Here is a 21,957-nt window from a genome sequence, read left to right as displayed (position 1 = left end):
TGCCTTCCTCTGCAGCATCTGGGATAATCTGCTCTAGTTCTCCTTGGGTCAAACTCAAAAGTAATTAATCCTACCATTACCCTGCAGGCCTCAGGGTTAAAGCACTGTACATGCGTGCATCTCAAGTTTTTTTTTTTTTTTAAACAACAACAGCCCCTTTCAATTTCACACTGTGAGAAAGCATGTCATGACTTTTACTTAAATTAAAATGTTTTAATAGTGACTCATGAGAGGGACATGGGGATTTGGGTGGATTTCAGTCAGCCAGAGCGTCCTGAAAGTCTAAGATCTGTTCAAAGCAATAGTGCATCAAAACTACAGTTGTTATATAAAGTCAATGCATTAGAAACATTACATTACAACATTACGTTGTTTTATACATAACATCTTTCATGCTTTTTCCCTATTTCACGCAGCTGTTCTGATGAAAATTTGTTTTTAAGGAAAATGCTTTTACTTCAATATCTTCTCACAGTCATGGTATGCTGGCCTTGCACTATATTTTTTGGCAGCCCAGGGTACAGAGCACTCAAAAACACACACAGTAACTACAGCACATCCGTATTAGTGCTTTTTTTCCTCTAAAACCCTGCCGTCAAAGCCTTTTGACATCTGCCAGTTTGTTCGCAAATATTGTCCAAATGCCAACTTTGCAGTGCTCCAGCCTTTGATGCGCATGGCTGAAAGTTTTCTTTTTGTGTCAGTGTGTATGTGTGTGTCCATGCACATGGGTAACTCTGTAGTTGTGTATGTGTGTGTGCCTCCTGGGATTAAGTTCATGAAAGCATACGCATGGATAACATCAGAAAGATGGCCACAGGTTGCCAACCTGATGTCCTCACTCTGCCTCTTGTCCTGCCAATCCCCACCCCACCCCCCTCCAAAAATAAAAGCCCTGGTCCTCTGCTCACTCCTTTCCTCCCTTGCTGAAAAATCATGATGGTCAGAAATGGGCCATATGTGCCCTACTTAGGTGGAGGAGAGTGCTGACAAAACTAAGTGAGTCGGTATGAGAAATAAAAGTTGAAAATATGAGCCCATGAACCGAGGTAATAGTTCCCATCAACGGAAGAAGACATATGAAATGTGATTAGCACTGTGGTGAATGTGCTTCTGTCAAAAAGGATTTGCTTGTGTATTATTAACTAGCTTATGACTGTGACTCTGTATTAAAGTGGTGCAAAATAACTAAGTCGTACTAAGTAGTACTATACTTCAGTATAATTTTGAGGTACACCTCAAGTATCTATTTGGAATTTATAAGCTGTGTACGGTACATACACTGTGCACATTTTATATGTAGCTGTAAAAGGACCTTTTAAGTGCTACTTAATGTAAAATATTTGTAAGGGATCAGAACCTCTCCAATTAAGACATAATTTATCTCACTACAGCTGGGTTTTATTATGTTGTCACTCATTATCAGACATTTTTATATATACTGTATTTTGCTGATAGTTATAATATAGTTTTCTTATGTTGTGGTATTTATTTAAATGAGCACTTTTTCCTTTCTACATTCATACTGTTCTCACACTATACTGTACACTGATAGTACATCATGTAATTTCCACTCTCTTTTTTTTTTTTAACCTTTTCTGGTCATTCCTGTGTCATTGGGTGAGTGTTAATCGGAACTTAGAGTGACATACTTTGATGTGATGTACTGCCTTGAGCTGTGACCCCACTGTGATGCATCAACACAAGAACAAGTGGCTCAACTTGTCACACTGCCATCTGCTAACAGTCCGTCCTAAATGTTTGTTTCTAAGCACAGCCAATCTCCCCTACAGACAGACTCTCCAAGCCTGATACAGCTAGCTGCCTATTTCTGACTAGGAGAGGCTTAAATCAATCTTGCAATGCTCATAAAATGTTTAAATACTGAATCAGCCCTTCAGATTGAATTGCAGATATTAATTCCAAAATGTGATATTTGGTAGTTCCACACTATGATCCCTACCCTGCTTAACTGATTGCTGGCATGAGAGTAAAATATTCCAGAGGATGTTTTGGGGATTTTAATTTAAAGGAGAGTGATGTTTAGTGCTGGGTTTTTTGTTTGTTTGTTTTTTGGTTTTTAAATGCTCAACAATAAGCTGATAAAGTTTTGTCTCCCTGATAAACAGCATTTTGCAAAGGAACTAACTACATCTGAATATATTAGCATGCTATATAGTTCAGTGGATGTTTCCTGCATAGTTCGTAAAATCTCTTTCGCTCTCTTCTGAAAATAATCATATAAAAAGAAACCCAGAGGAATTCATTTGAAGGAGAGGAAAATATAATTTTCTTATTTTTAGAAATTATAATCCTCCATGTCTGGTGATCCCTGCAATACCATCCTCCTGCACTTCCTCCTCCTCCCCTTTCTCCCCGTGAGAGTTGATGGGGGAAAGGATCTCCCTTCCTCTCATTCCTCTTCCCCCCGTTGACTCCAGAGACATCGAATCCCTCACCATACGCCATCGCTTGCCATTCACAGGGTGAGGGTAAGCTAGTGAGCAGAAAGCATCAACCCTCGCCTGCAGCCTCTGTTCCCTGTTTATCATATTAGCCCATGCCCTTGAGTATTTTGCAGCCAGACTCATCCTTTGAACTAAGGAGAGAAAGCAGAAACGCAGACCACGGCAGCCATACCATAAATCATGTGGGTTTAAATTCTGACAGTAAATGGCCTTGTACTAAACCGTGGCCAGGCTTCAGAATGAAGCGTCTTGATTGGCTGTCTTGGTAAGTTTGTGTTCCTGCCATAGCTCCTCTTCCAGCCTTAAGAGAGAGCAACAAAACAGACTCATTTTCTCTTTAGCTATGCAAATTAAATAAATATTAGCACATACTATATGGATGGTGATAAAATCATGTGAAAGTCAGTCATGAAGACCTGGGGGAGCCTGGATCAAATTATTATCCACCATATGTATTTAGAAAGGCTTAATTACACGAGTACAGAACTAGCCATTGTTCAGAATAATTAAGATCTTTTGAGTGTCATTACTGACTCCCTTGGTTATAATTTTGCAGAAGAGCCAATCTGTTGAGCAGAATGGGAGCCGTTTCGCAGTCAGCCAGCCAATACACCGGCCCTGCTGACATTCATGGTTCACCTGTAAATGAATATCTTAACTGGTGGGATTGGGAAACAAACAAACAAGCAAATAGGCATCGTACACTCTGATGCCAAATTCATTACCAAAATGTCAAATCATCCAGGTAACAAATGGATCATGCGTGGCAATCATGCTCCTCATGTCAAGTGGCCTGTAATGTTATGTCATATAGCTCAGCAGAGCTGGTACATATGCCAGCGGCGAGTGAAATCAGAATCATCTGTGATCATTAGACCTCAGTACAATGAAAGGCCGAAAGGCCTTTCACTGAATAAATTTTTTTTACTTCTTATTATGAAACATAAAAAAATCCCTGTCGCTGACCACCTCCAGTGTGCTTAAGAGCCAGAAATAGATCTCGCCATAAGGCTTAAAGGCTAGTTGAACAATCAACTGGATATTCACAAAGAGGGGACTGTGGAAAAAGGAGGAGAGGAGTGGGTGAGGAAGGATTGAGGCAGAGGATACAGAAGAATGAACGGTAGATGGAGACCTGGAGCAAAATTAATTAAGTTTAACTCAATGGCTACATGTTCTAAATTATAGAACGCTTTTGCACTGATTGACTTTCCTTATTGACCAGGTCTGGTCCTCTTTTGGCTGCCACAGCAAAGGGCACATTGAAATGATTTCTGTGCTTTAACTAATATGACTTCAGAAAGTCGCATAACATTTTAGACGTGTGAATGATGTGCAGATCATTTAGGTGGTGCTGCAGCAATCTACTTCTGCCTGTCAGCATGCCAAGTTGTACCATTTTCGGAAGTCCTTAGGCAACAGAGGCACATCAGGATAAGAATCAGTTTTATTACCACGTATGTTCACACATACAAGGAATTTGTCTTGGCACATACAGTATGTAAGAACTGACATATGACTGGATGAGAAACATTAAATAAAGGTCTCATTCATCATCATAAAATACAAAGTGCAACAAATTGGTGCCTCACAGATCATGTCAAATCACTGTTGCAGAATTTAGGACACCCCGACACAACACATATTCTTTAGGCACTTGGGGGCAGCAGAAATGATTTGTAAAAACAATTTAGACATATCATCACCTTTTAAGCACATATGGTGGTTTTTAGAGCCTTTTTAATGACAATGCTATGCGCTGCTGCAGATAATGGACACTATGAGTTAAACCAATTCCAGTCAAAAGTATTTATATCTATATGCTACAATCACAACTTGCCTGAAGGCTTGTTAAGTGTACAGCATGCAACACCCTCTATCCTTACAGCTTGCATTCAGAAAAGAAAAGAGCCCATGTGAGATCACATTACTTTTTTCATCCCTTACATAGGTAATGTACGTCCAGCGACAAAGAAGCATAGCTTTAACCAAGAAGAGAAGTGGCATCACGCATGTATCTGCAAAGACATAGCTTCTTCCTTAAAACAGATTAAATAACTTTCAATTTGTTCTGTAATGTTTGAGTACAAAACAAACGTGTGTCGAGCTCACAGAGGGGTGCTAGGGAAACATAGCAGTCTAGGTAATTACTAGAAAGTCAAGGTTAGGGAAGGATCCTAACCACTATCAGCTGTCGACAGGAAATAAAGTGTGTGTTAAAGTCAATCATTTTGTTGATCAGTTCAACAAGCTGAATAACATTATCACATAATGTCCTCCTTTGCTCCCCGTACAGTAATAACTCCTAGCTGCTTCAGGGCTCTGTAAACATTATTTTCCATCATTTGTCTGAATTTGGCTGTGATTCAGCCAAGAAAACTTAATCTACCTGTCTGTATCATTATCAACAGCCATCACTGGGTTTCACAGAAGCTATAGAGTCTTTACATAACAGGAAGAAAGCAGATGCTAATTTGTGTAAAGGATGATTCACTTTCATTAGCAGAAGTGGATCCTTCTGAGCTGTTGTACCTTTGATGTTTCCTCCTTAGGTGTTTCACAGGGAAACGTTTTTATTTGCAAATATGCAAGATTTATATTGCATGTAATTGTGTGTGTGTGTGTGTGTGTATGGCTGAGTGTGTAACCACATAGCTCACAGCAATGGATACAATAGACAGTTACAGTATGGTGCCAGCTTCCCCAGAGCAAAACAGAGAAAAAACAACAAGAGGGAGGAGTGGGGAAAATTGCATTGTGTGTATGTCTCTGCTTAGATGTGTGACCGTGCTGCTTTGGCTGTGTCTATGGGTGTGTGCATCTGTGTGTACCAGGACACAAAAGCTGTAAGTATGTCAGTATGTGCAAATGTGTGTTTTGTGTGTGATAAGAGAGATGGAGGAGGGGGTGAAGGAGAAAACCCAGAGCAGAGATAGTGTAAGAAGCAGGAGGGGAGGATGTGAGAGGGTTGTGCATGGGAGAGAAAAAGACCTGTGAGGTGATGAGCAAGCCTGTGTGTCTGTGGCCAGGGTGAGTTTACTGTGGGTGTGTGTGTGTGTGTTTCTGAAGAGTGTTAGGAAGAGACGGGCGTACACGGAAAGAACAAGGTGGTGTTTTTGAACATCTAGTTCTGCCTCCTTTCTAATACTGGCACAGCTGAATATTTCAGGATTTTTATGTGTCAACCACAAAGAAATTTAGATTAAAAGCATGTTGCCTTTCTGCTCTTATGTCTAGAGGGGTCAGCAGTTTTGTTGTTCTGTCTTCTTGCTCTCTGCTTGCCTATCTGCTCAATTGACTGCTATTGTCCAGTCATAGCTTAGCAACTGTATTAGGGAAGGGAAGTTGAAGAAGAATTAAGAATTAAGATTAAAAATTAAGTGGAGTGCATGACCCTCCATTTACCAATACTTTGGAATTTAGAGAGCGTGTATAGCAGTAATGCTCTTATGTATGTCCTTTCCAACACCTAACAAAAAAGCAAAAGCGTAGGAATAAATTGTTAGCATGGGAAGTTATCTAGGCTTACCTAGTGGTAAAAAGCATTACTTTCAAGACCACAGTGCACATCAACAGCTAACTATGTTAGTTTGTGATGTTAAGCTTATGTTTTGTTTTGTTTTTTTAAAAAAAGGTCCCATTACCACGAGAATGTCTGCTTGCAGTATTGCCCCACTGTGTAGCACTGGAGCTCTGTCATGCTTTTCTATGGTAGAAAATCAAACTAAAGTGTCAGCCTTACAGCATTATGACCAACACACTGGATAGTCTTCATCCTAAAAGTCTTAATTATTTTCCTTTGCGATGTTAAAAATGAAGAGTGAAAATATACTGTATATACTGTATATCATAAAATATGAAAAAATGCAAAAAATACGAACAGCTTGTAATTCAAGGAGCTAAAACTGGTTGAGTTTTATTCTATGTTTTTAATTATCATACTTGTAATACCATGACTAACTCCACTGTCATACAGCAATTCTGTTTTCTTTTCAAAGCAGTGTCTTCTGGGTTGTCAGCTAAGGATGCAGAATGTTTTCCTTGGATCATGCAGATTTGACCTCAGTCTTTTAAACATCACATCAGCCATACAACCTGTATGCATATCAACAGTAAGAGGCTTTTTGGTTCCTTGAGTGAGGAGGTAAAGAGACCCGTGCTGGATGGGTGAGTTGCAAAATGGCGAGTGTGCAACTCAATATGATACTCGAAATATTGTCCCAAGGTCATCAGGTCTGCATTTTTAGGTAACATACTTTTAACCAAATATTTGTTTTAAAATGTAAGTAATATAGGAGTATTAAAAAGGCAGCGTTTTTAACTGACTTACAGAGTAAATGTTAATTAGCTTGCTAGCCACAGATGATGAAACTTGTGAGCAACATGTCATCGTTTCACACAAAATCAATCGGTTACAGGCTAGAAATGACAAACCACAAAGATCCATTGATCCATTCAGAAGGCCAATTATAAGGATTCTGAGTGGCAAATCTGCCCCTGTTAATATGGCAAACGACTTACATGCCATTTAAGAACAGAAACGCTACTGACTTAACTTCTATTTATTGTGTATATTCTTCTCAAACTGCAGCAGATTCTTATTTATCTTATTGTTTGAATGGTAACTGCTGTGACTGAATTAATACTGGTGTCCATTTATAAAGTATGGTTAAAAAGATCGAGACTGAACATGAAAGATGGTGTCTATTTAATTCTTTAACTAATTTATTGCAGGGTTCAGAGTTTTACACATACCCTATCTTAGGAGAAATAGTGCTTGCTTTGTGAGATAAGTGTGACTAATTGGCTGTATCCAATCAGTGTGGAGTGACTGCAGTGAAATGCCTTACACTGCATGGAGGGAGTTTCTGAACGAATTCAATAATTAATAAATAAAATAAATAAAAAAAGACATAAGACTCAAAGAGATCCCAGCGAGGTGAAATCCACTTCCTAATCCCCTGCCAAAAACTCAGCTGTAAAGAAGAGAAAATTGGTTTTCCCTGGTTTTATGTTGGTCTGCAGTTAGCAGACTCTGGAACTCCAATAAGGATCCTTTGCTGTTTCTCCCTCCCTCTCTCTCTTTCTCTCTCTCCCCCCTGACACATCTTCCTCCCCTCTCATCCCTAAATCACTTTAACTGAGGACAAGCATCCAGTTAATAAACCTAACAGCTGACAGGGAAGTGCTAGCATTGGCTATGTGTGTGAGAGAGGGGGTCAGAGTAACCTGTGTACTGTATCTGTATAGAAAGTCTCTGTGGAGGAAAAGGCACCATATCTGATAGTGTCACCGGCTTGAGGTGATAAATCCATCCACCGTATTTTCCGGAGCCATTTTTCGAATGTATGAAAACATTCTCCTATGGCAACACGGAACAACAGCTTTACAAAGGATGTGGGGAAATATTTACAATCATGCGACTGTTTTCAACAAAACTCCAAAGTGTTTAAGACACAGATTCATTATCCGTGGCACAATGATAATGAGGAGTCAAAGCCAAAGCCGAATTTAGTTATGGACGCTGTGAGCTATGTCACGGCTGAGAGGCTGGGTCACGCAGTTTGATATGCAGGTGCACAGAGGCACAGGGTTTCCTGCAGCAAGCAGGCAGCTCTCTTGTCAGAGGTGTACCGAGGCATGACACGTAAAGACACACACACACAAATACACACCCTCTCGGCAGCCATCCACCACAGAACAGCTGATAAAAATATCACAAGCCCTATCAGTCAATTAAACAGGGAGACACAGCAGAGGAGTGTGTAGGCTGCTTAATGGCTTCAGACACCCCGCAGAGGAGCCAGTGTGACTGGCCAACAGGGGGGATACAGACCACTGATGGAGTGGCAAATCAGAAGGTGGGTGAAGCAGCTACACTGGTCTCAGTGAGCAATTTTTCTATCAGGTGATAGAAGAAGGCTGTTCAGAGAGGTCTAAACTGAGGAAATGTTTCTGTAGAAAAACAAGAATTTGTGAACTTAAAAGATTAATTATTATGATTAATTTTAATTATTATATCAAATAAACATTGTTTTAATTTTAGAAAAATATTAATGTTTATGTGTGTGTGTGAGTATGTGTGTGTGTGTGCACACCTTATTTTATCAATGATTCAAGGAGCTTTATTGTCATTTCATACATGTAGAAACATGAGGTGGAACAAAATTAGTTTCCCTGGTCCCAGTATAAGCCTAATAACCTACAAAATACGTAACTACTATAAATATAAAACAACACTATATAAATATAAAAACAACCAGGGTAAAAAACATTCTTCCTGAATGCTATATGTAGAAATATAACATTCCTAGTTTCTACTTTCTCAATATCATAGATCTGAGTCATTATGGGTGAGATGCTGAGATTTCTGCTCACTTGGAAAGATGATTAAATTGAGATTAAATGGAGCCTCCAGCATATAGTGGGCCCACAAATGTTAGCATGCATGTGCTCTTCTTAAGTGCTAATGAGCAAAACCACTCAGCCACCACCAGCTCTGGTGCTGCAGTTCTGTATTCAACACCCTGGACAACCCTACAGCAGTTACACTTCTGTTGTAATCACATCTGGAAAAATGCATGTAGACATCACAACCCTGATTCTGCTTCACCTCAGGACAAGATGGATGTGTCCTCCTTAATGGACATTCCTCAAACCCAAATGAACATAATCACTTGGGTGATAGAGGGTGGTATCTGTCCTGTGTCTCAGCTCCTGGCATGTGTACCGCTCTCACCTCAGCAAGGGGCTCTGTGATGGACTCCATATCACCTCACACAATCTCAGCCAGCAGATACGAGTGGCACCACTGTGGACTTGGATAGAGACACAACTTCCTTTTGGTTTTGTGTGTGTGTGTGTGTGTGTGTGTGTGTGTGTAGTAAAGAGCTATACAGTAAGAAAAAAAGGGAAAGGGAGTTACAGTGTGTATTCCATGTTGCCTCAGCTGAGGCTGCTGTTAACGGAGACAGATAGTACTTACTGCTGTTGAACAATTGCACCAATAGAGTAAACTCCTTGCTTAGCACTCAAACAGAAATAAACATTCACCACAGGGCAAAACCTTCTTCTCAAGGGAATTTATTTGTTGAATGGAAAAAACCTTCCCCTTTTCCCATTACTTGTAAACATCACTGAAAAAGAAGAGATACTTTAGCACATTTATGATCATAAAAGCTCACCTTGGTAAGCCCATTCTCCTTGTATTTCTCCCTGCAACTTTGGCACAGAGTAATAATACCTGATAATGCCTGTTTTGTGTTTTGTGTATATACAGTAAAATGTGACATTGCAAGTGCTGCATTAAAGTAAATTTATCTTTAAATATAGTCGAGTGCTGGTGCACACGTGAGGATTTTGTCACATTGCTAAGGGACATTTGGGTAGCAATGTGTACAGTGCATACCATAGACTGCTAGCTTATTCTGCCCTGTGCTAATAACAGTGCACAACATAGACCTTCAACAGGCAACCAAGCTTCAGGGACTACCAACTATAAAATAGCCAGCCTGCTGACATGTCGCCTAATGTGTCTTCACTGTTCGGTCACACTCAGGTAGAGCGTTTTGAGCCATGGAGAACTCGTCATGCTTTGGTAAATGTGGATTTGGCTGACAAAAACCACAAGGAGATGGGGTCAAAATGAAGAATGGTAACTTGTGACTGTATTCTTTCTATATCGCGCTCCCCTCCCCATCAGCACAAGCATCCAGATGAAGGGCTGCTAAGCCAGCTCCAGACCAGTCTGCTCTTGCTCCACAGCTCAGCCTCCCAGTGTGTGTGTGCTGCGGACAAAGATAGGACTCTCAAAGGGCCAGGACAATATTGGGCAGCTCAAAGCCTCCCATTTCTGCTTTCTCCTCTCAGTCTTCCTCTGTCATGTGTGTATATATATATATACACACACACACACACACACATATATATATATATATATATATATATATATATATACATATATCATCAGAACATGCTGTAGTGTTGACAAAAACACATATTACTCCTTGCTGCACACTTCCCTCTCCCTCCCTGCATTCATCAAGCTCCCAACCTCCCCTCACAATGGCTGGCACCTCCTGGCGCTTGTCTAGCCTGTCACCCTTTCTCTGCAGTGACCTTGAGACAGAGATGAAGGAGCGATGGTGCTCCCATAACTGCTGCAATACAGTTCCTCTCCCCCACCAAATAAAATACGCACCAGCAAGATGGCTCTCACTTACTCACTGACAGCTGGAGGAGGGGGGTATAAACCCTCTGCATATTCGCATCAATCAAAATAGGATTAGGGTGCCTCTCTCTGGTCCTTTTTATTTCCCATTAATTTGAAGTTGCTGATGAAATATGAAACTGTTACTGGCAACTGGGGTTGCAAAGCTGCAATGTAGCCATTACTATGTTCTGTAATTGCATTGAATTCAAAGAGACAAACAACATCAATATTTCTTTTCAAATGACAGATTAACTTTGTATACATCATGTTAGTTTACAAGTTTTAAATGTTTGCGTTGTAACGTTCTTGTATGGCATTCTAAAATATATATGTATTGACATGATTGTTAGCAGGTTTGAGTTTAGTGGCTTTACTGTAACACTGGTGCATTGCCATTGTCGCTGACACATAGGGGGCAAAGTCTGTCTGACAGCAAGCTACACAGATAAAATGACATGACAATGTGTGAAGCAAAACTGTCTACTGTGATCAACCACCTTCACAGGCAAAATCATCCACCCCCTCTGAGGAAATGACCAGTCATATGACCATCTGATGCCATTGTTCTATATCCTGGTGCAATAGGGATGCAGACAAGAGATGATGCATGAATTCTTAATCAAATAAAGAAGTGAGAAGTGATAGGAGTGGAAGGCAATCGTCTTGGTCATGCTGAACTAATGAGGCGCCGGCTTCCTTCCACGTGCAAGGTTTCTGAACGGCTTGGCTCATCACTATTCACTTTCTGAAGCCGTCTTTACCATCCGCTTTTATCTGGGAGCCAAAACTCCACCATCTGATATCCACTCTTCAGCCACTACTGAAAGACCAATCAGTTTACAGGCTTGTTCTCCTCATGACCTTGAGCTCATGCAGGGGAGGGCAGGTCTCAGCAGGAAATTTTGAGCTTCCAGTCTTTGCTAAAAAAATAGACATCCATGGCTCAGCTGAGGCTAAGAGTGGTGGGGTCCCTGTGCATGGCTGTCCGGCGACCCTGTCCAAGTCCTGTCCAGATCACTATCCTCAGACCACCTGAGCCTCTGTGCTGTGTGCCTGTCTGCTGGCACTTGATACAGACAGCATAGAACCAATTCATTGCTTCACACCAATTCTAGAAGTCTAGTTGAACTTATCAGGTTACACCTCCTCCCACACTCTTCTACCTGTTTCCTTTCGCCTGACATGGTGGCCCTGGCAAAGAAATGCTGCTATGTCCTTTCCTTCCTTCCTTTCCTCCAAAGAAGGAAAAAAAAGTTAAAAAAAAGTAAAAATTAATCCATGAAGAGATGGGCATTCCCATAGCAACCAGGTCCTGCGGTATAGGCAGGGATATCAGGCCAAGCCTAATGCCATTTGCATACAAATTGCCCAGCTGGCACCTTGTTGTTATGACAACGGCACACAGCTCCCAGAATTCATTTGGAAGTGAAATACAAAAGGAAAGCAGCCAGCAAGGAGAATCATTGATAAAGTTCCTTTTCTTTTATAATGAAGATGTTGCTGACACCATGTTCTCATCTAAATCCAATCATTATATAGTTGCAGCAGGAAATCATATACTATATTGATTTGGGTGAGGTCAAATTGAATGCAATATTAAATGTGTATGTATTTACAGTATATTTTATTGCTATAACAAAATGTTTAAAATGTGAAACACTTGGTGAATTAATGTCAAACTGAATGTATCTACCCAGACAAAAATTCCCCCCCAATATTTTTTTTTTTTTGTTTGGAACTGATCAGTGACCCCCAGATCTTCTTAGTTCACCTCATTTTGCAAACCTTAATTTAATTCCTAACATTGAGCCAATCCAACTCCTCAGAGCTTGGGAGAGAAAGTAAACTCTGCTGACAACACAGTGTCCTCTACTGGCAGCACGTGGCATGAAGTTTACACAACTGCCTGTCTTGCTAAATGGATAATATTTAGCTCAAGGGCAACTGAGCTGATGCTTTTCCGTAGTCATCCTGGCTCAGCTTACTGACCAGTTAAACTGTCCAGCTGTGCACTCCATGAGCATTCTGTGAACCAAGCATATCTACTTATCCCCACAACCCAACACTCTGGCTTAATGATTGGCATCTGTGTGGTTGTCGCAGGCTAATCAGTGATTCTCTCAGTAGGAAACAAAGCATGCATGCATGGTTTCAATGGTTCCAACATATGACCTTAACCACTGTGGCAGTGTTATTTTATGGGTAAGCCCTCGCCCTGTACACATTAAACTGTGCTCCCCTGCCCTTTGTGCGTTAATGATGAGAGCCCCACTGATAGCCCTGTAACATATTGATAGAGACAACTGGTACAAACCACTTCAGCCCGCCCCGAAAGGCCTGTGTCAGCAACAACACAACAACACAGCAGTTTGTTTGTGGGAAGGTGACACATCATGCCTCCCCAACATATAAATGCAGGAGCCTTCTCGCTCAAGTGCTGTTGGCTCTGAGGCGTGACGGTTTAGAACGTGCAACCTTTCCCAAGGTCACAACTCACCAGCAGGATCTTTACTGAAGCACCAACCCTCTCAATTGTCACTTACCATCCATTTCAACATGGCAACCCGATGGGGACTCTGTGGTGCGGGGAAGATCAGCCATGATTTCAGTGTAGCCATGAAGACTCTGCCTCCTGGAGATCATCAGGTACTCTATCCCAAACACTATATCTCCATTGTCACGCAGGATGTCTCCCTTGCAATAAACAGAGGTACTGACAGAGCATCATCGTGATGAATGTGTGTGTGTTTTTCTCCTCTGTGCACAGATAGCAGTTATTGCATCAAGGAGCTTGGAGCGTGCCAAAGAGTTTGCCAAGAAGCATGGTATTCCTAAGGCTTACGGCAGCTATGAGGAGTTGGCCAACGACCCAAACATTGGTGAGTTAAGAGCTATGAGTGGCCTGGCTGCACAGGCAGAGATAATGGCATGTTGTTGTTGCTGCTGTCTGAAACCGAGCCTGGAACATTTGTGTCCTCACAGACATTGTGTACCTGGGAGTGCTGCACACAGAGCACTGGCGAGTTGGTCTGCTGTTCCTCAAGGCAGGGAAAAATGTGTTGTGTGAGAAGCCCTTTGCCATGAACTCCAGACAGGTGAAAGACCTTGTTGCTGCAGCCAAGAAGAGCAATGTCTTCCTGATGGAGGTACAATTGAAAGGATTGAGTCACTCATGTTGACCTTTGACTAGTGGCCACATGCTGGCATTGGGGGCATTGGAGGTGCAGGTTTTGTGCAAAAATGAATGAGTGCTTACAGATGAAAGCTGGAAGGTACTATTCTTAACACACATTCATCTTTTGTGTCTATAGAAATGCAAATGTGTCATATTCAGAAAAATATTTTGTAATTATTTTTTTGTTTGTTTTGCTCTTAAACAAACTGTTCAACAGTTTGGGCAATACTCTTTGCATTATTTGTTTTCCTGTCCCTCTTTTCCAGTCTGAAACACTCTTTTCGTTTTCAGACTTTTAAACGAACAAGATTTAACTTGTTAATTAGTGAGTTTGAGAATTGCTGGTTGATTGATGTTGCTGCCTTCAGAAAGAACAGTGCTAGGTCTTTCCCCCTTTTTCCTGTCTTTAAACTAAACTAAGCTAAGCTAATCAGCTGCTGTCTGTATATTCACTGACATGAGACTGGAGTCAACTTTCTCATCTATCCTTCTTCAAGAAAGTAAAGAAGTGTATTTTTCAAAATGTCAAACTTGTTCTTTAACATGTCACAAACACAGTTGCTACAGCAGCTGCATTGCGGTCTACTGATGTTTAAGTTTTCATTTCACATCTCATTAAATTTTAAGTCATTAGATGCATTGTAGTGCCACACGTCCAGAAATTTTAAGCAGCAGAAACTGGCATAGGAATCAAAATTCTGAATGTCCACAGAGAATTTATGACTCTTACAGGAAAACATCTTGTCCTGTCATGTTTGAACAGCACATCTGCTGCAGTACTCATGGGAGGTGGAGGCAGTAGAGAGCTGTGGTAGTAAACCGCTGCTTAGGTTAAACTCCACTGTGAAGTGTTTACTGTTGCAGTGCTGCTAAGTTGCCTGTACTGTCACCTCTCAGGCCATCTGGTCCCGCTGTTTCCCCGTGCACGCTGAGGTGCGCAGGCTGCTGGCAGAGGAGGCAGTAGGAGAGGTGAAACTGGTAAAGGCCTACTTCGGCTCCCCTCAGCTGCATATCCCCCGCTCAGTGGAGAAGGAGCTGGGTGGTGGTGCATTGCTTGACATTGGAGTATACTGCCTGCAGTTTGTACTGATGGCGTTCAATGGAGAGAGGCCAGAGTCCATTCAGGCCACAGGGGTGCTGCTTGATTCAGGTATGATTCAGCACACAGGTCATGTGGCAGAGGTGGGATGTAGATTAGCATCATTAAACACACAGCATGAATCAGTGATCACCGATTGAAACCACTCACCATGAACGAAGAGGAAGAAATAAGAATCCGTAGTGTGACACGGATGAAATTTAGACAGAAAAATCACTTTTTTATGAACTGTCCAAAATGTAAACACCTCAGGGAAGAATTATTCTCACAGAAAGTCCCAGACTTATCTTTGAAATGTCACACTAATCCAAATCCCCCTCAGAGAATACAGTAATACAGTAAAAGTGGCAGGGGAATATGTAACTGCATGTCTTACAGCAAGATATCCTTCAATGTAAGAACATCACACCACGCTATAAATGTAATAAGCATTTTCTTTTACTTTTGCTTCCCTTTATGTAGCATATTTAACAACAATATATAATAAATATAATAATAATAATAAATTGCCTTCTCTTTATATGTATATATATATGTATATATAAACATTCCCAAAAAACCAAAGGGAACTGAACTGACTTTACCTAACTGAAGTCAACTGATAAAAAAATTGAATTAAATAGCATTTAATTATTGATTTAATTATTGATTTACTGCTTGCTTTTTTTTTTTTTCTTTTCTTGACAGTGATTTACTTGTTTTAAAATGTTTGGCAGGAGTGGATGAGTCAGTGGTTGTGGTGATGAAGTTCTCCAGGAACAGGATGGCCCTCTGTGCCTTTTCAATTGCTGCTCGACTTCCGAACGACGCTGTCATCAGCGGCACCAAGGGCTCCATTAAAGTATGCCATGCTAGCCTTGTACAAGAACATTTTATTTGATTAAGAACAGATTGAGACATCCAAAAACTGAGTTGACTGCTGAATTACCTTCACGTGTAATTAAACTGAAGCATTCAGACAAAGATCCATGCCCACTGCACTTCATGACTGCGAGTTGAGCGACTAAATTAACAGTCCTCTTCTTCACCTCTGAAGGTTCTTGGCCCCATGCACTGTCCTACCACACTTGTGGTGAACGACAAGGAGATGGAGTATCCTCTGCCTGAACCCTGCCTCCCTCTGAATTTCACCAACAGCACTGGGCTTCGCTATGAGGCAGAGGAAGTGAGGCAGTGCCTGCTTAAAGGTAGGTCACGGTTAAGGGAAAGATGTGCATTTGTCTTCAAAGAGCTGAAATTGTTTGAACAGTCCCAGTCCAAACCACCGTTTCAGACATAAGTTGAGTTTGAAAGGAAGACGGTGCAATGCGGTGAAACAGTTACTTTCCCCAGAGCTTCTGGTGACAATTGTGATGAATACTCGTACACAAACGCACTCATCGGATTGCTTCAGAATCTGCACTGTTATCAGTCCTTGGAATGTCCTCCTGCTTATACAGTCTTATGCTCATCTTGGTTTTTGCCAAATTAATTTACATAATCTTTACGCCCCTGCTTTGACATAATTTATGCTTCATTGTGAATATGTGCATAATTTAACTGTGGTTATAAACAGACATGTCTCTTTAGTCAGCCTGATTTTCCTGTTGAACTCCTCCTTATTCACAGGACTTAAGGAGAGCCCACGGATGCCTCTGGCAGACTCCATCTTACTGACAGAGATCATGGATGAAATCAGGAAACAGGTGGGAGTTGCTTTCAGCCAGGACAGCCAGTGAAATCACTCCAAAGCTGGGCTGTTTCACCTGACCTAAACTACTCAGACGGAACGGCGGGGAGCTGCTCGGGACAGGCTTTGAGTCTGTGGTATAAGTAGATCACTCATGGCACTGTGTGACAAAGCCTGAGCAGAGGCTGTCACTGAGGCTACTGCGACTTTGCTAACACAGTCAGCTGCCACTGAATTAAAGGTACAATCTGCAATCAATTTCAGATTACCTAATCATTGGAACATGTAAGTCTTGGGAACATTGATTACTGCTTGGTTCCATATACTTCATATACTAGTAGAGCTCCAAACACCTTATAATACACAAACACTGTCAGTGAAAACAAATGTGGTTGAAAACGTTACAAAAAAAACAGATAAATCACAATGTAAACAAATAGAGCAACCATATGTAACCATCGAGTAATCAAACGCAGCTGTCACTGTGAGGCGTGTGATTGATGAATCCAATAAAAGAATGATTGTGAAAGCCTTGTTTCATTTCAAATATCACCCACTGGAGAGGAGAAGAGACTTCGAGTGGCACATTTGAATCAAAGTGTTCTGTCATGTCTGACCCCCACAGCCGTGCACAGATTGATTCACGCTCTATCATTGCTCTCTGTACAAAAATAGGTTGCACTGTCTGCTTTTCAAGGTTAGCGCGGAAAAAAAGTCTTTATGAGTCAGCAAAGAGCATGGCTCATCTTATACTCTCTTATGCTCTCAACCTTTTGGGCTCCAAAAAACTGAAAGATGTCTTCTTCATACAGGATGCAGTCCATCAATGCAAAATCACAAATCTTGATTTAGCAACAACATCATTCTTCTTATTATTTGATTGTGTAATTAATAATGCTCAAATGCTGCAGATATTTACATAAGAAGAAGAAAAAATGTATTTCTGTGGAAAATTATAACATTTTGTGCTGTTTCTGTGCCACAACCGTAACCTTTTTATATTTACGTTTAATGAAGAGCTTTAGACCACACAGCCTTAAGCAATATAATGATAAATATCAGCCACTCTGACCACTCATGGCGATTACATAAAGTCCCATCTTGTAAAGTAATCCAAGAGATGCAATATTATTGTTATTATGATTATTATTATTTGCTTGCTTTTGCTTTAATTATTATTGCAATTATCATCAAATTCAAGTGACATTGAAGCATGTAACAGAACACTTCAAACCAAAATAATTCGGTAGTAAAAATAAAATACGGGATAAGGTAAAAGAAAACGCTAAAATTAAATTTAAGCGGAGATTAAAAATAACAGCTGTCAAATAGGAATAGTGGTAGAAAGAAGCGAGAGAAGAGCTTAGATGATATATTATAAAAATTACGTTTATTCTGATGTTTGTCTTATGATAACGTTTTTATTCTGTTGGCACCAATCATCATCATCATCATCATCATCACCACCATCGTCGTCGTCATTTATTATTTTTGTGCAACGTCACACAGGTAAACGCGATACTGTAGCCCCGCCTTGTGGCGGAGAACTGACACAACAACATCCGCTGTGTCACTTTGCTCTCCAACATGGCAACCAGGTGGGGAATCTGTAGCGCGGGGAAGATCAGTCATGACTTCACTGTGGCTCTGAAATCTCTTCCTCCTGAAGATCATCAGGTATGAGTGCGAGAAGATGCATACACACATAACACCTGTGGTTCAAATGCTAAAAGTCACCTCGGGGCTCGCCGAGGCCTCTCGCTGCGGGCAGACTGTCACTTTCTTCTGTTTCTGAATATCTGAAGTTCGCACTGTTAAAATGGAGTTGTATTGCAATGTTGAAAATGTGCAACGTGCAGCTTTAACGAGCTAAATACCACAAACACAAGACACCGACGAGTTTACTTATGTGCACGAAGCTAAAGTCTGCAGCACTTCGGGGACTTTGGCATGCTTTTTTCTTTACCGTAAAACACGCACTAAATGTGCATCCATTTTGTTCTCTTCTGCACTCTAACCCGTGCCAGAATTGCATTTCAATTGCTGCTATCACTGTAGAAATGCTTATAATCAGGAAAAAAATAAATTTAAAGGCAGCTTCAGATAATACACCAAACTGAATATAACTGGGAGGCTCAATAGAGTGCCTGTTAAATTATTTTGTAATTTTAGTTTGCTCATTAAACACTGAGGAAAGCTGAGCTCAAGGCTGAGTCCCTGTTTGGAAGAAACCATTGTTAGCTTATACATCCCTAACATCAACCTTCAGCATTACGGACTGCAGCAATTTGCAGCAACAGGTGCACCATGTTTCAGTAAATCATGTTTTGAAACTGTTTTCACAGGTTGTGGCTGTGGCTGCTCGCAAGTTAGAGGATGCACAGGAGTTTGCCAAAAAGCACAGCATCTCCCGGGCATACGGTGACTATGAGGAGCTGGCCAGAGATCCAGACATTGGTGAGTTTCTGATTTCAAAAAGGAGGTTCAGCAATAAGATTCTCAGTGGAGCTCTAAACCCAAAATGCAAAGTAAAATGTGTGAAAGGGCAGCACATCTCGAATTCCCAAGTGACATTTCAATTGTGTATTTGGCTCACACCAATAAAGGGTGAATGCTGACATGTTTCAGCACAGAACCTCCTTCTGAATGTTTAAAATATGTAACTTAAGTTCAGTAATACTTTTTTTCTTTTTCTGCTCTCACTGATTCATTACTGGACCACAAACAGTCTCACCCCAGGATTCCTTTTAAGCCGAAGTCATCATTTGTCCATTTGTTGTCATAGTACTGAATGTTTATATCCGAAACATTTCTCTCTCTGAGCCAGGCCAGCGACTCTGTTTTATCTGAATTACTTTGAGCATACGGGATTTGCAGTTTCACGACAAATTATAAAGTGCTCTAGCTTAGAAGACAGCAAACCTTAATCATTGTTTGAACTGCAGTTTGATCCACAGCTGTGTCCATTACCTCTTCGTATTTTGCTATTTTGTGTGAATTTTGACAGGGAAAAATTGCTCCTCTAACAGTGTGCTCTCTCGTTTTGTGTTAATGTGCGTGCAGATGTGGTGTATGTTGGGGTTATCCACCCCTACCATCTGAAAACTTGTCTGCTCTTCACAAATGCCAAGAAGAACGTGCTGTGTGAGAAGCCGCTGGGCATGAACTCCAAGGAGGTGCAGGAGATCCTGGCCTCTGCTAAGATGAATGACGTCTTCTTCATGGAGGTAAAATGATTCTGACCAAAAAAGACAATTAAACATTCAACTTGTATCTTTAATTTCATTTTCCTCCTTATGACAGTTTTGAAAACCATGTATAATGTTTAAATTTATTTGGATGCACGAATTCATAAGCAGTATAGCAGCAGACATTCAGCAAAAGAAATGGTTTCAGACCAGAAAGGAGACATGACCTTCAAAGTCCTTAATGCACCAACACCAACATGTTCCCACCAACATTGCCTCCCTCTAAGGCTGTCTGGACCCGATTCTTCCCGGCCTCAGTGGAGATCAGGCGGCTGCTGGCCCAGGGGGACGTGGGTGAGGTGAAGGTGGTGAGATCAGAGTTTGGCGTGCCTGTGACATCTGTGGCGAGAACGGTGCAAAAGGAGCTAGGTGGAGGAGCGATGCTAGACCTTGGCATATACTGCCTGCAGTTCATTTGCATGGTGTATAATGGAGAGAAGCCGGAGTCCATCCAGGCCATGGGGGTCTGCCTAGAGACAGGTAGTGAAAAAGAGAGCAGTCCAGTCTCTGAAGCTCTAACACTTAATTCTTTCTCTCTTTTATTCGTGTAATTCCTGCTTTGTGTGAATTGAGAAGAGGAGTGTTCCTGTCTGATAAGACATCACCTCTTATCTCTGCCACTTTTATGTGTTAACTGGCGCTATTGTGGTTAATGTTTTAGTGTGTTGCCCTACTTCTTACATGCAGTGTTCTTCTTCGTTATAAAACACAGTAGAATTAATTGACTCAACATTTTTGTTTGTGGAAGACACGGCTACATCCTTTTAAGTTGAGCTGCTTTAAACAATGCCATTAGTTTTAGTTCCACATGAAAGGTGAATCATATATTTGTATGTCGTTGCAGGAGTGGATGAGACCGTGGCTGTCACTCTGAAGTTCTCCAAGAACAGGATGGCTGTATTTACGAGCTCTATGGCTTTGCAAATGCCCAATGACGCTGTCATTGTAGGCACAAAGGGCACCATCAAGGTAGGTTATCACACAGGGCAGCATGATCAAATAAAACCGAAATAGACTGAACTGCTGTACCTATACTAAGAACATGTTGTGAAGTGAAGCAACGTAGGAGGGAAATTAAGTTGTATAACATGAAGATGGAGAAGTAGTTAAACCGTATATTCCGTAATTGTGAGACTGCTGTTTTTTTCAGATCCCTGAGCACATGTGGTGCCCCACATCATTAGTGGTGAATGGGAAGGAGACTCAGTATCCAGTGCCAGAACCCTATTTACCTATCAACTTCCTCAACAGTACAGGCATGCGTTATGAAGCAGAGGAGGTTCGACAGTGTTTGCTCAAAGGTACTGTAACATTCAGCGTATTTTAACCAGTTCCTATATATCTAAAAGAATGAGTGTACATGCTAACAGAATAACTAAAATAAGCACAAGAGGAAGGTAATCATCAGTGTTTTTTGAACGTTGACACGTTATTCACACTTTCAACACAGGGTGGCATCAGAAACACTGAAGTCATAGTGGCCAGCTACTATCTTCATACTTGCAGACTTCACAGTATACTATGGATTCTTAGAGTATGATTTTTTTTTTTCCTATGTAGGTCTGAAGGAGAGTGCAGTCATGTCCCATGCTGACTCTCGTCTACTGGCTGAGGTGGAGGATGAGATTCGCAGGCAGGTGGGGGTGGTGTACAGCCAGGACTGCCAGTAAATGTTGAAAATTAAGCCACATCATTTTCCCTTGGACAAATCATGTTCGTGATGTAGAGTAAATTATGTTCTAACTGCATCTGCTATTTCTTAATTATCATTAGCTTCATTATGTGTACTTGCAAGTTCTTTATAAATCTGGATATTACACTGCAAATCCTTAGAATCTTACACATTTTCGGCAACCTTACTTTTAAATCTCCACGATGTTGAACCTGAATCCTTTACTTAATGTCAGTGCACTGCTGTACTATCATTTGTTGTTTCCTTTCGTCTGTCCAGGGACTACAGATGGAAATAAATAAATCACTAAACCTTGTACAAAGCATCTTTTCTCATTTTTGAGATGAATGTATTTTGTGCAAGGTCACTGATATAAATAATTAAGTTAATTCGTGATTATCAAAAGAAACATTT

The 21,957-nt window shown here is 41.0% G+C and overlaps 2 protein-coding genes across 2 annotated transcripts; both read left to right on the top strand.

Moving 5' to 3' along the window:
* Positions 1–13,149: 13,149 nt before the first annotated feature.
* Positions 13,150–17,219, top strand: LOC124049929 (trans-1,2-dihydrobenzene-1,2-diol dehydrogenase-like). Its single transcript, XM_046372105.1, has 7 exons — positions 13,150–13,326; positions 13,448–13,559; positions 13,663–13,826; positions 14,753–15,005; positions 15,671–15,795; positions 15,991–16,141; positions 16,563–17,219. Exons 1-7 carry the CDS (start codon positions 13,237–13,239, stop codon positions 16,670–16,672), a joined length of 1,005 nt encoding a protein of 334 aa, XP_046228061.1. The 5' UTR covers positions 13,150–13,236; the 3' UTR covers positions 16,673–17,219.
* A 925-nt stretch (positions 17,220–18,144) lies between these two features.
* dhdh.2 (dihydrodiol dehydrogenase, tandem duplicate 2) lies at positions 18,145–21,861 on the top strand. The gene is made up of 7 exons (XM_046371986.1): positions 18,145–18,300; positions 18,969–19,080; positions 19,687–19,850; positions 20,099–20,351; positions 20,716–20,840; positions 21,022–21,172; positions 21,432–21,861. The coding sequence occupies exons 1-7, from the start codon at positions 18,211–18,213 to the stop codon at positions 21,539–21,541; spliced, it is 1,005 nt and encodes a 334-aa protein (XP_046227942.1). The 5' UTR covers positions 18,145–18,210; the 3' UTR covers positions 21,542–21,861.
* The last annotated feature ends 96 nt before the right edge of the window (positions 21,862–21,957 follow it).

Source organism: Scatophagus argus, chromosome 1 (genome assembly GCF_020382885.2).
Source record: "Scatophagus argus isolate fScaArg1 chromosome 1, fScaArg1.pri, whole genome shotgun sequence".
Lineage (NCBI taxonomy): Eukaryota > Metazoa > Chordata > Actinopteri > Scatophagidae > Scatophagus > Scatophagus argus.
Note: the sequence above shows the minus strand (reverse complement) of the source record. Positions and strands in the feature narration are given on the sequence as shown.

What these genes read in the sequence shown, in the direction of transcription:
- dhdh.2 (XM_046371986.1), top strand. Translation starts at nt 18,211, where the DNA reads ATGGCAACCAGGTGGGGAATCTGTAGCGCGGGGAAGATCAGTCATGAC. An exon ending in GGCCAGAGATCCAGACATTG is followed by an intron (nt 19,081 to 19,686) that starts GTGAGTTTCTGA and finishes ATGTGCGTGCAG; the next exon opens with ATGTGGTGTATGTTGGGGTT. An exon ending in GCACAAAGGGCACCATCAAG is followed by an intron (nt 20,841 to 21,021) that starts GTAGGTTATCAC and finishes TGTTTTTTTCAG; the next exon opens with ATCCCTGAGCACATGTGGTG.
- LOC124049929 (XM_046372105.1), top strand. Translation starts at nt 13,237, where the DNA reads ATGGCAACCCGATGGGGACTCTGTGGTGCGGGGAAGATCAGCCATGAT. An exon ending in AGGGGTGCTGCTTGATTCAG is followed by an intron (nt 15,006 to 15,670) that starts GTATGATTCAGC and finishes AATGTTTGGCAG; the next exon opens with GAGTGGATGAGTCAGTGGTT. An exon ending in GAGGCAGTGCCTGCTTAAAG is followed by an intron (nt 16,142 to 16,562) that starts GTAGGTCACGGT and finishes CCTTATTCACAG; the next exon opens with GACTTAAGGAGAGCCCACGG.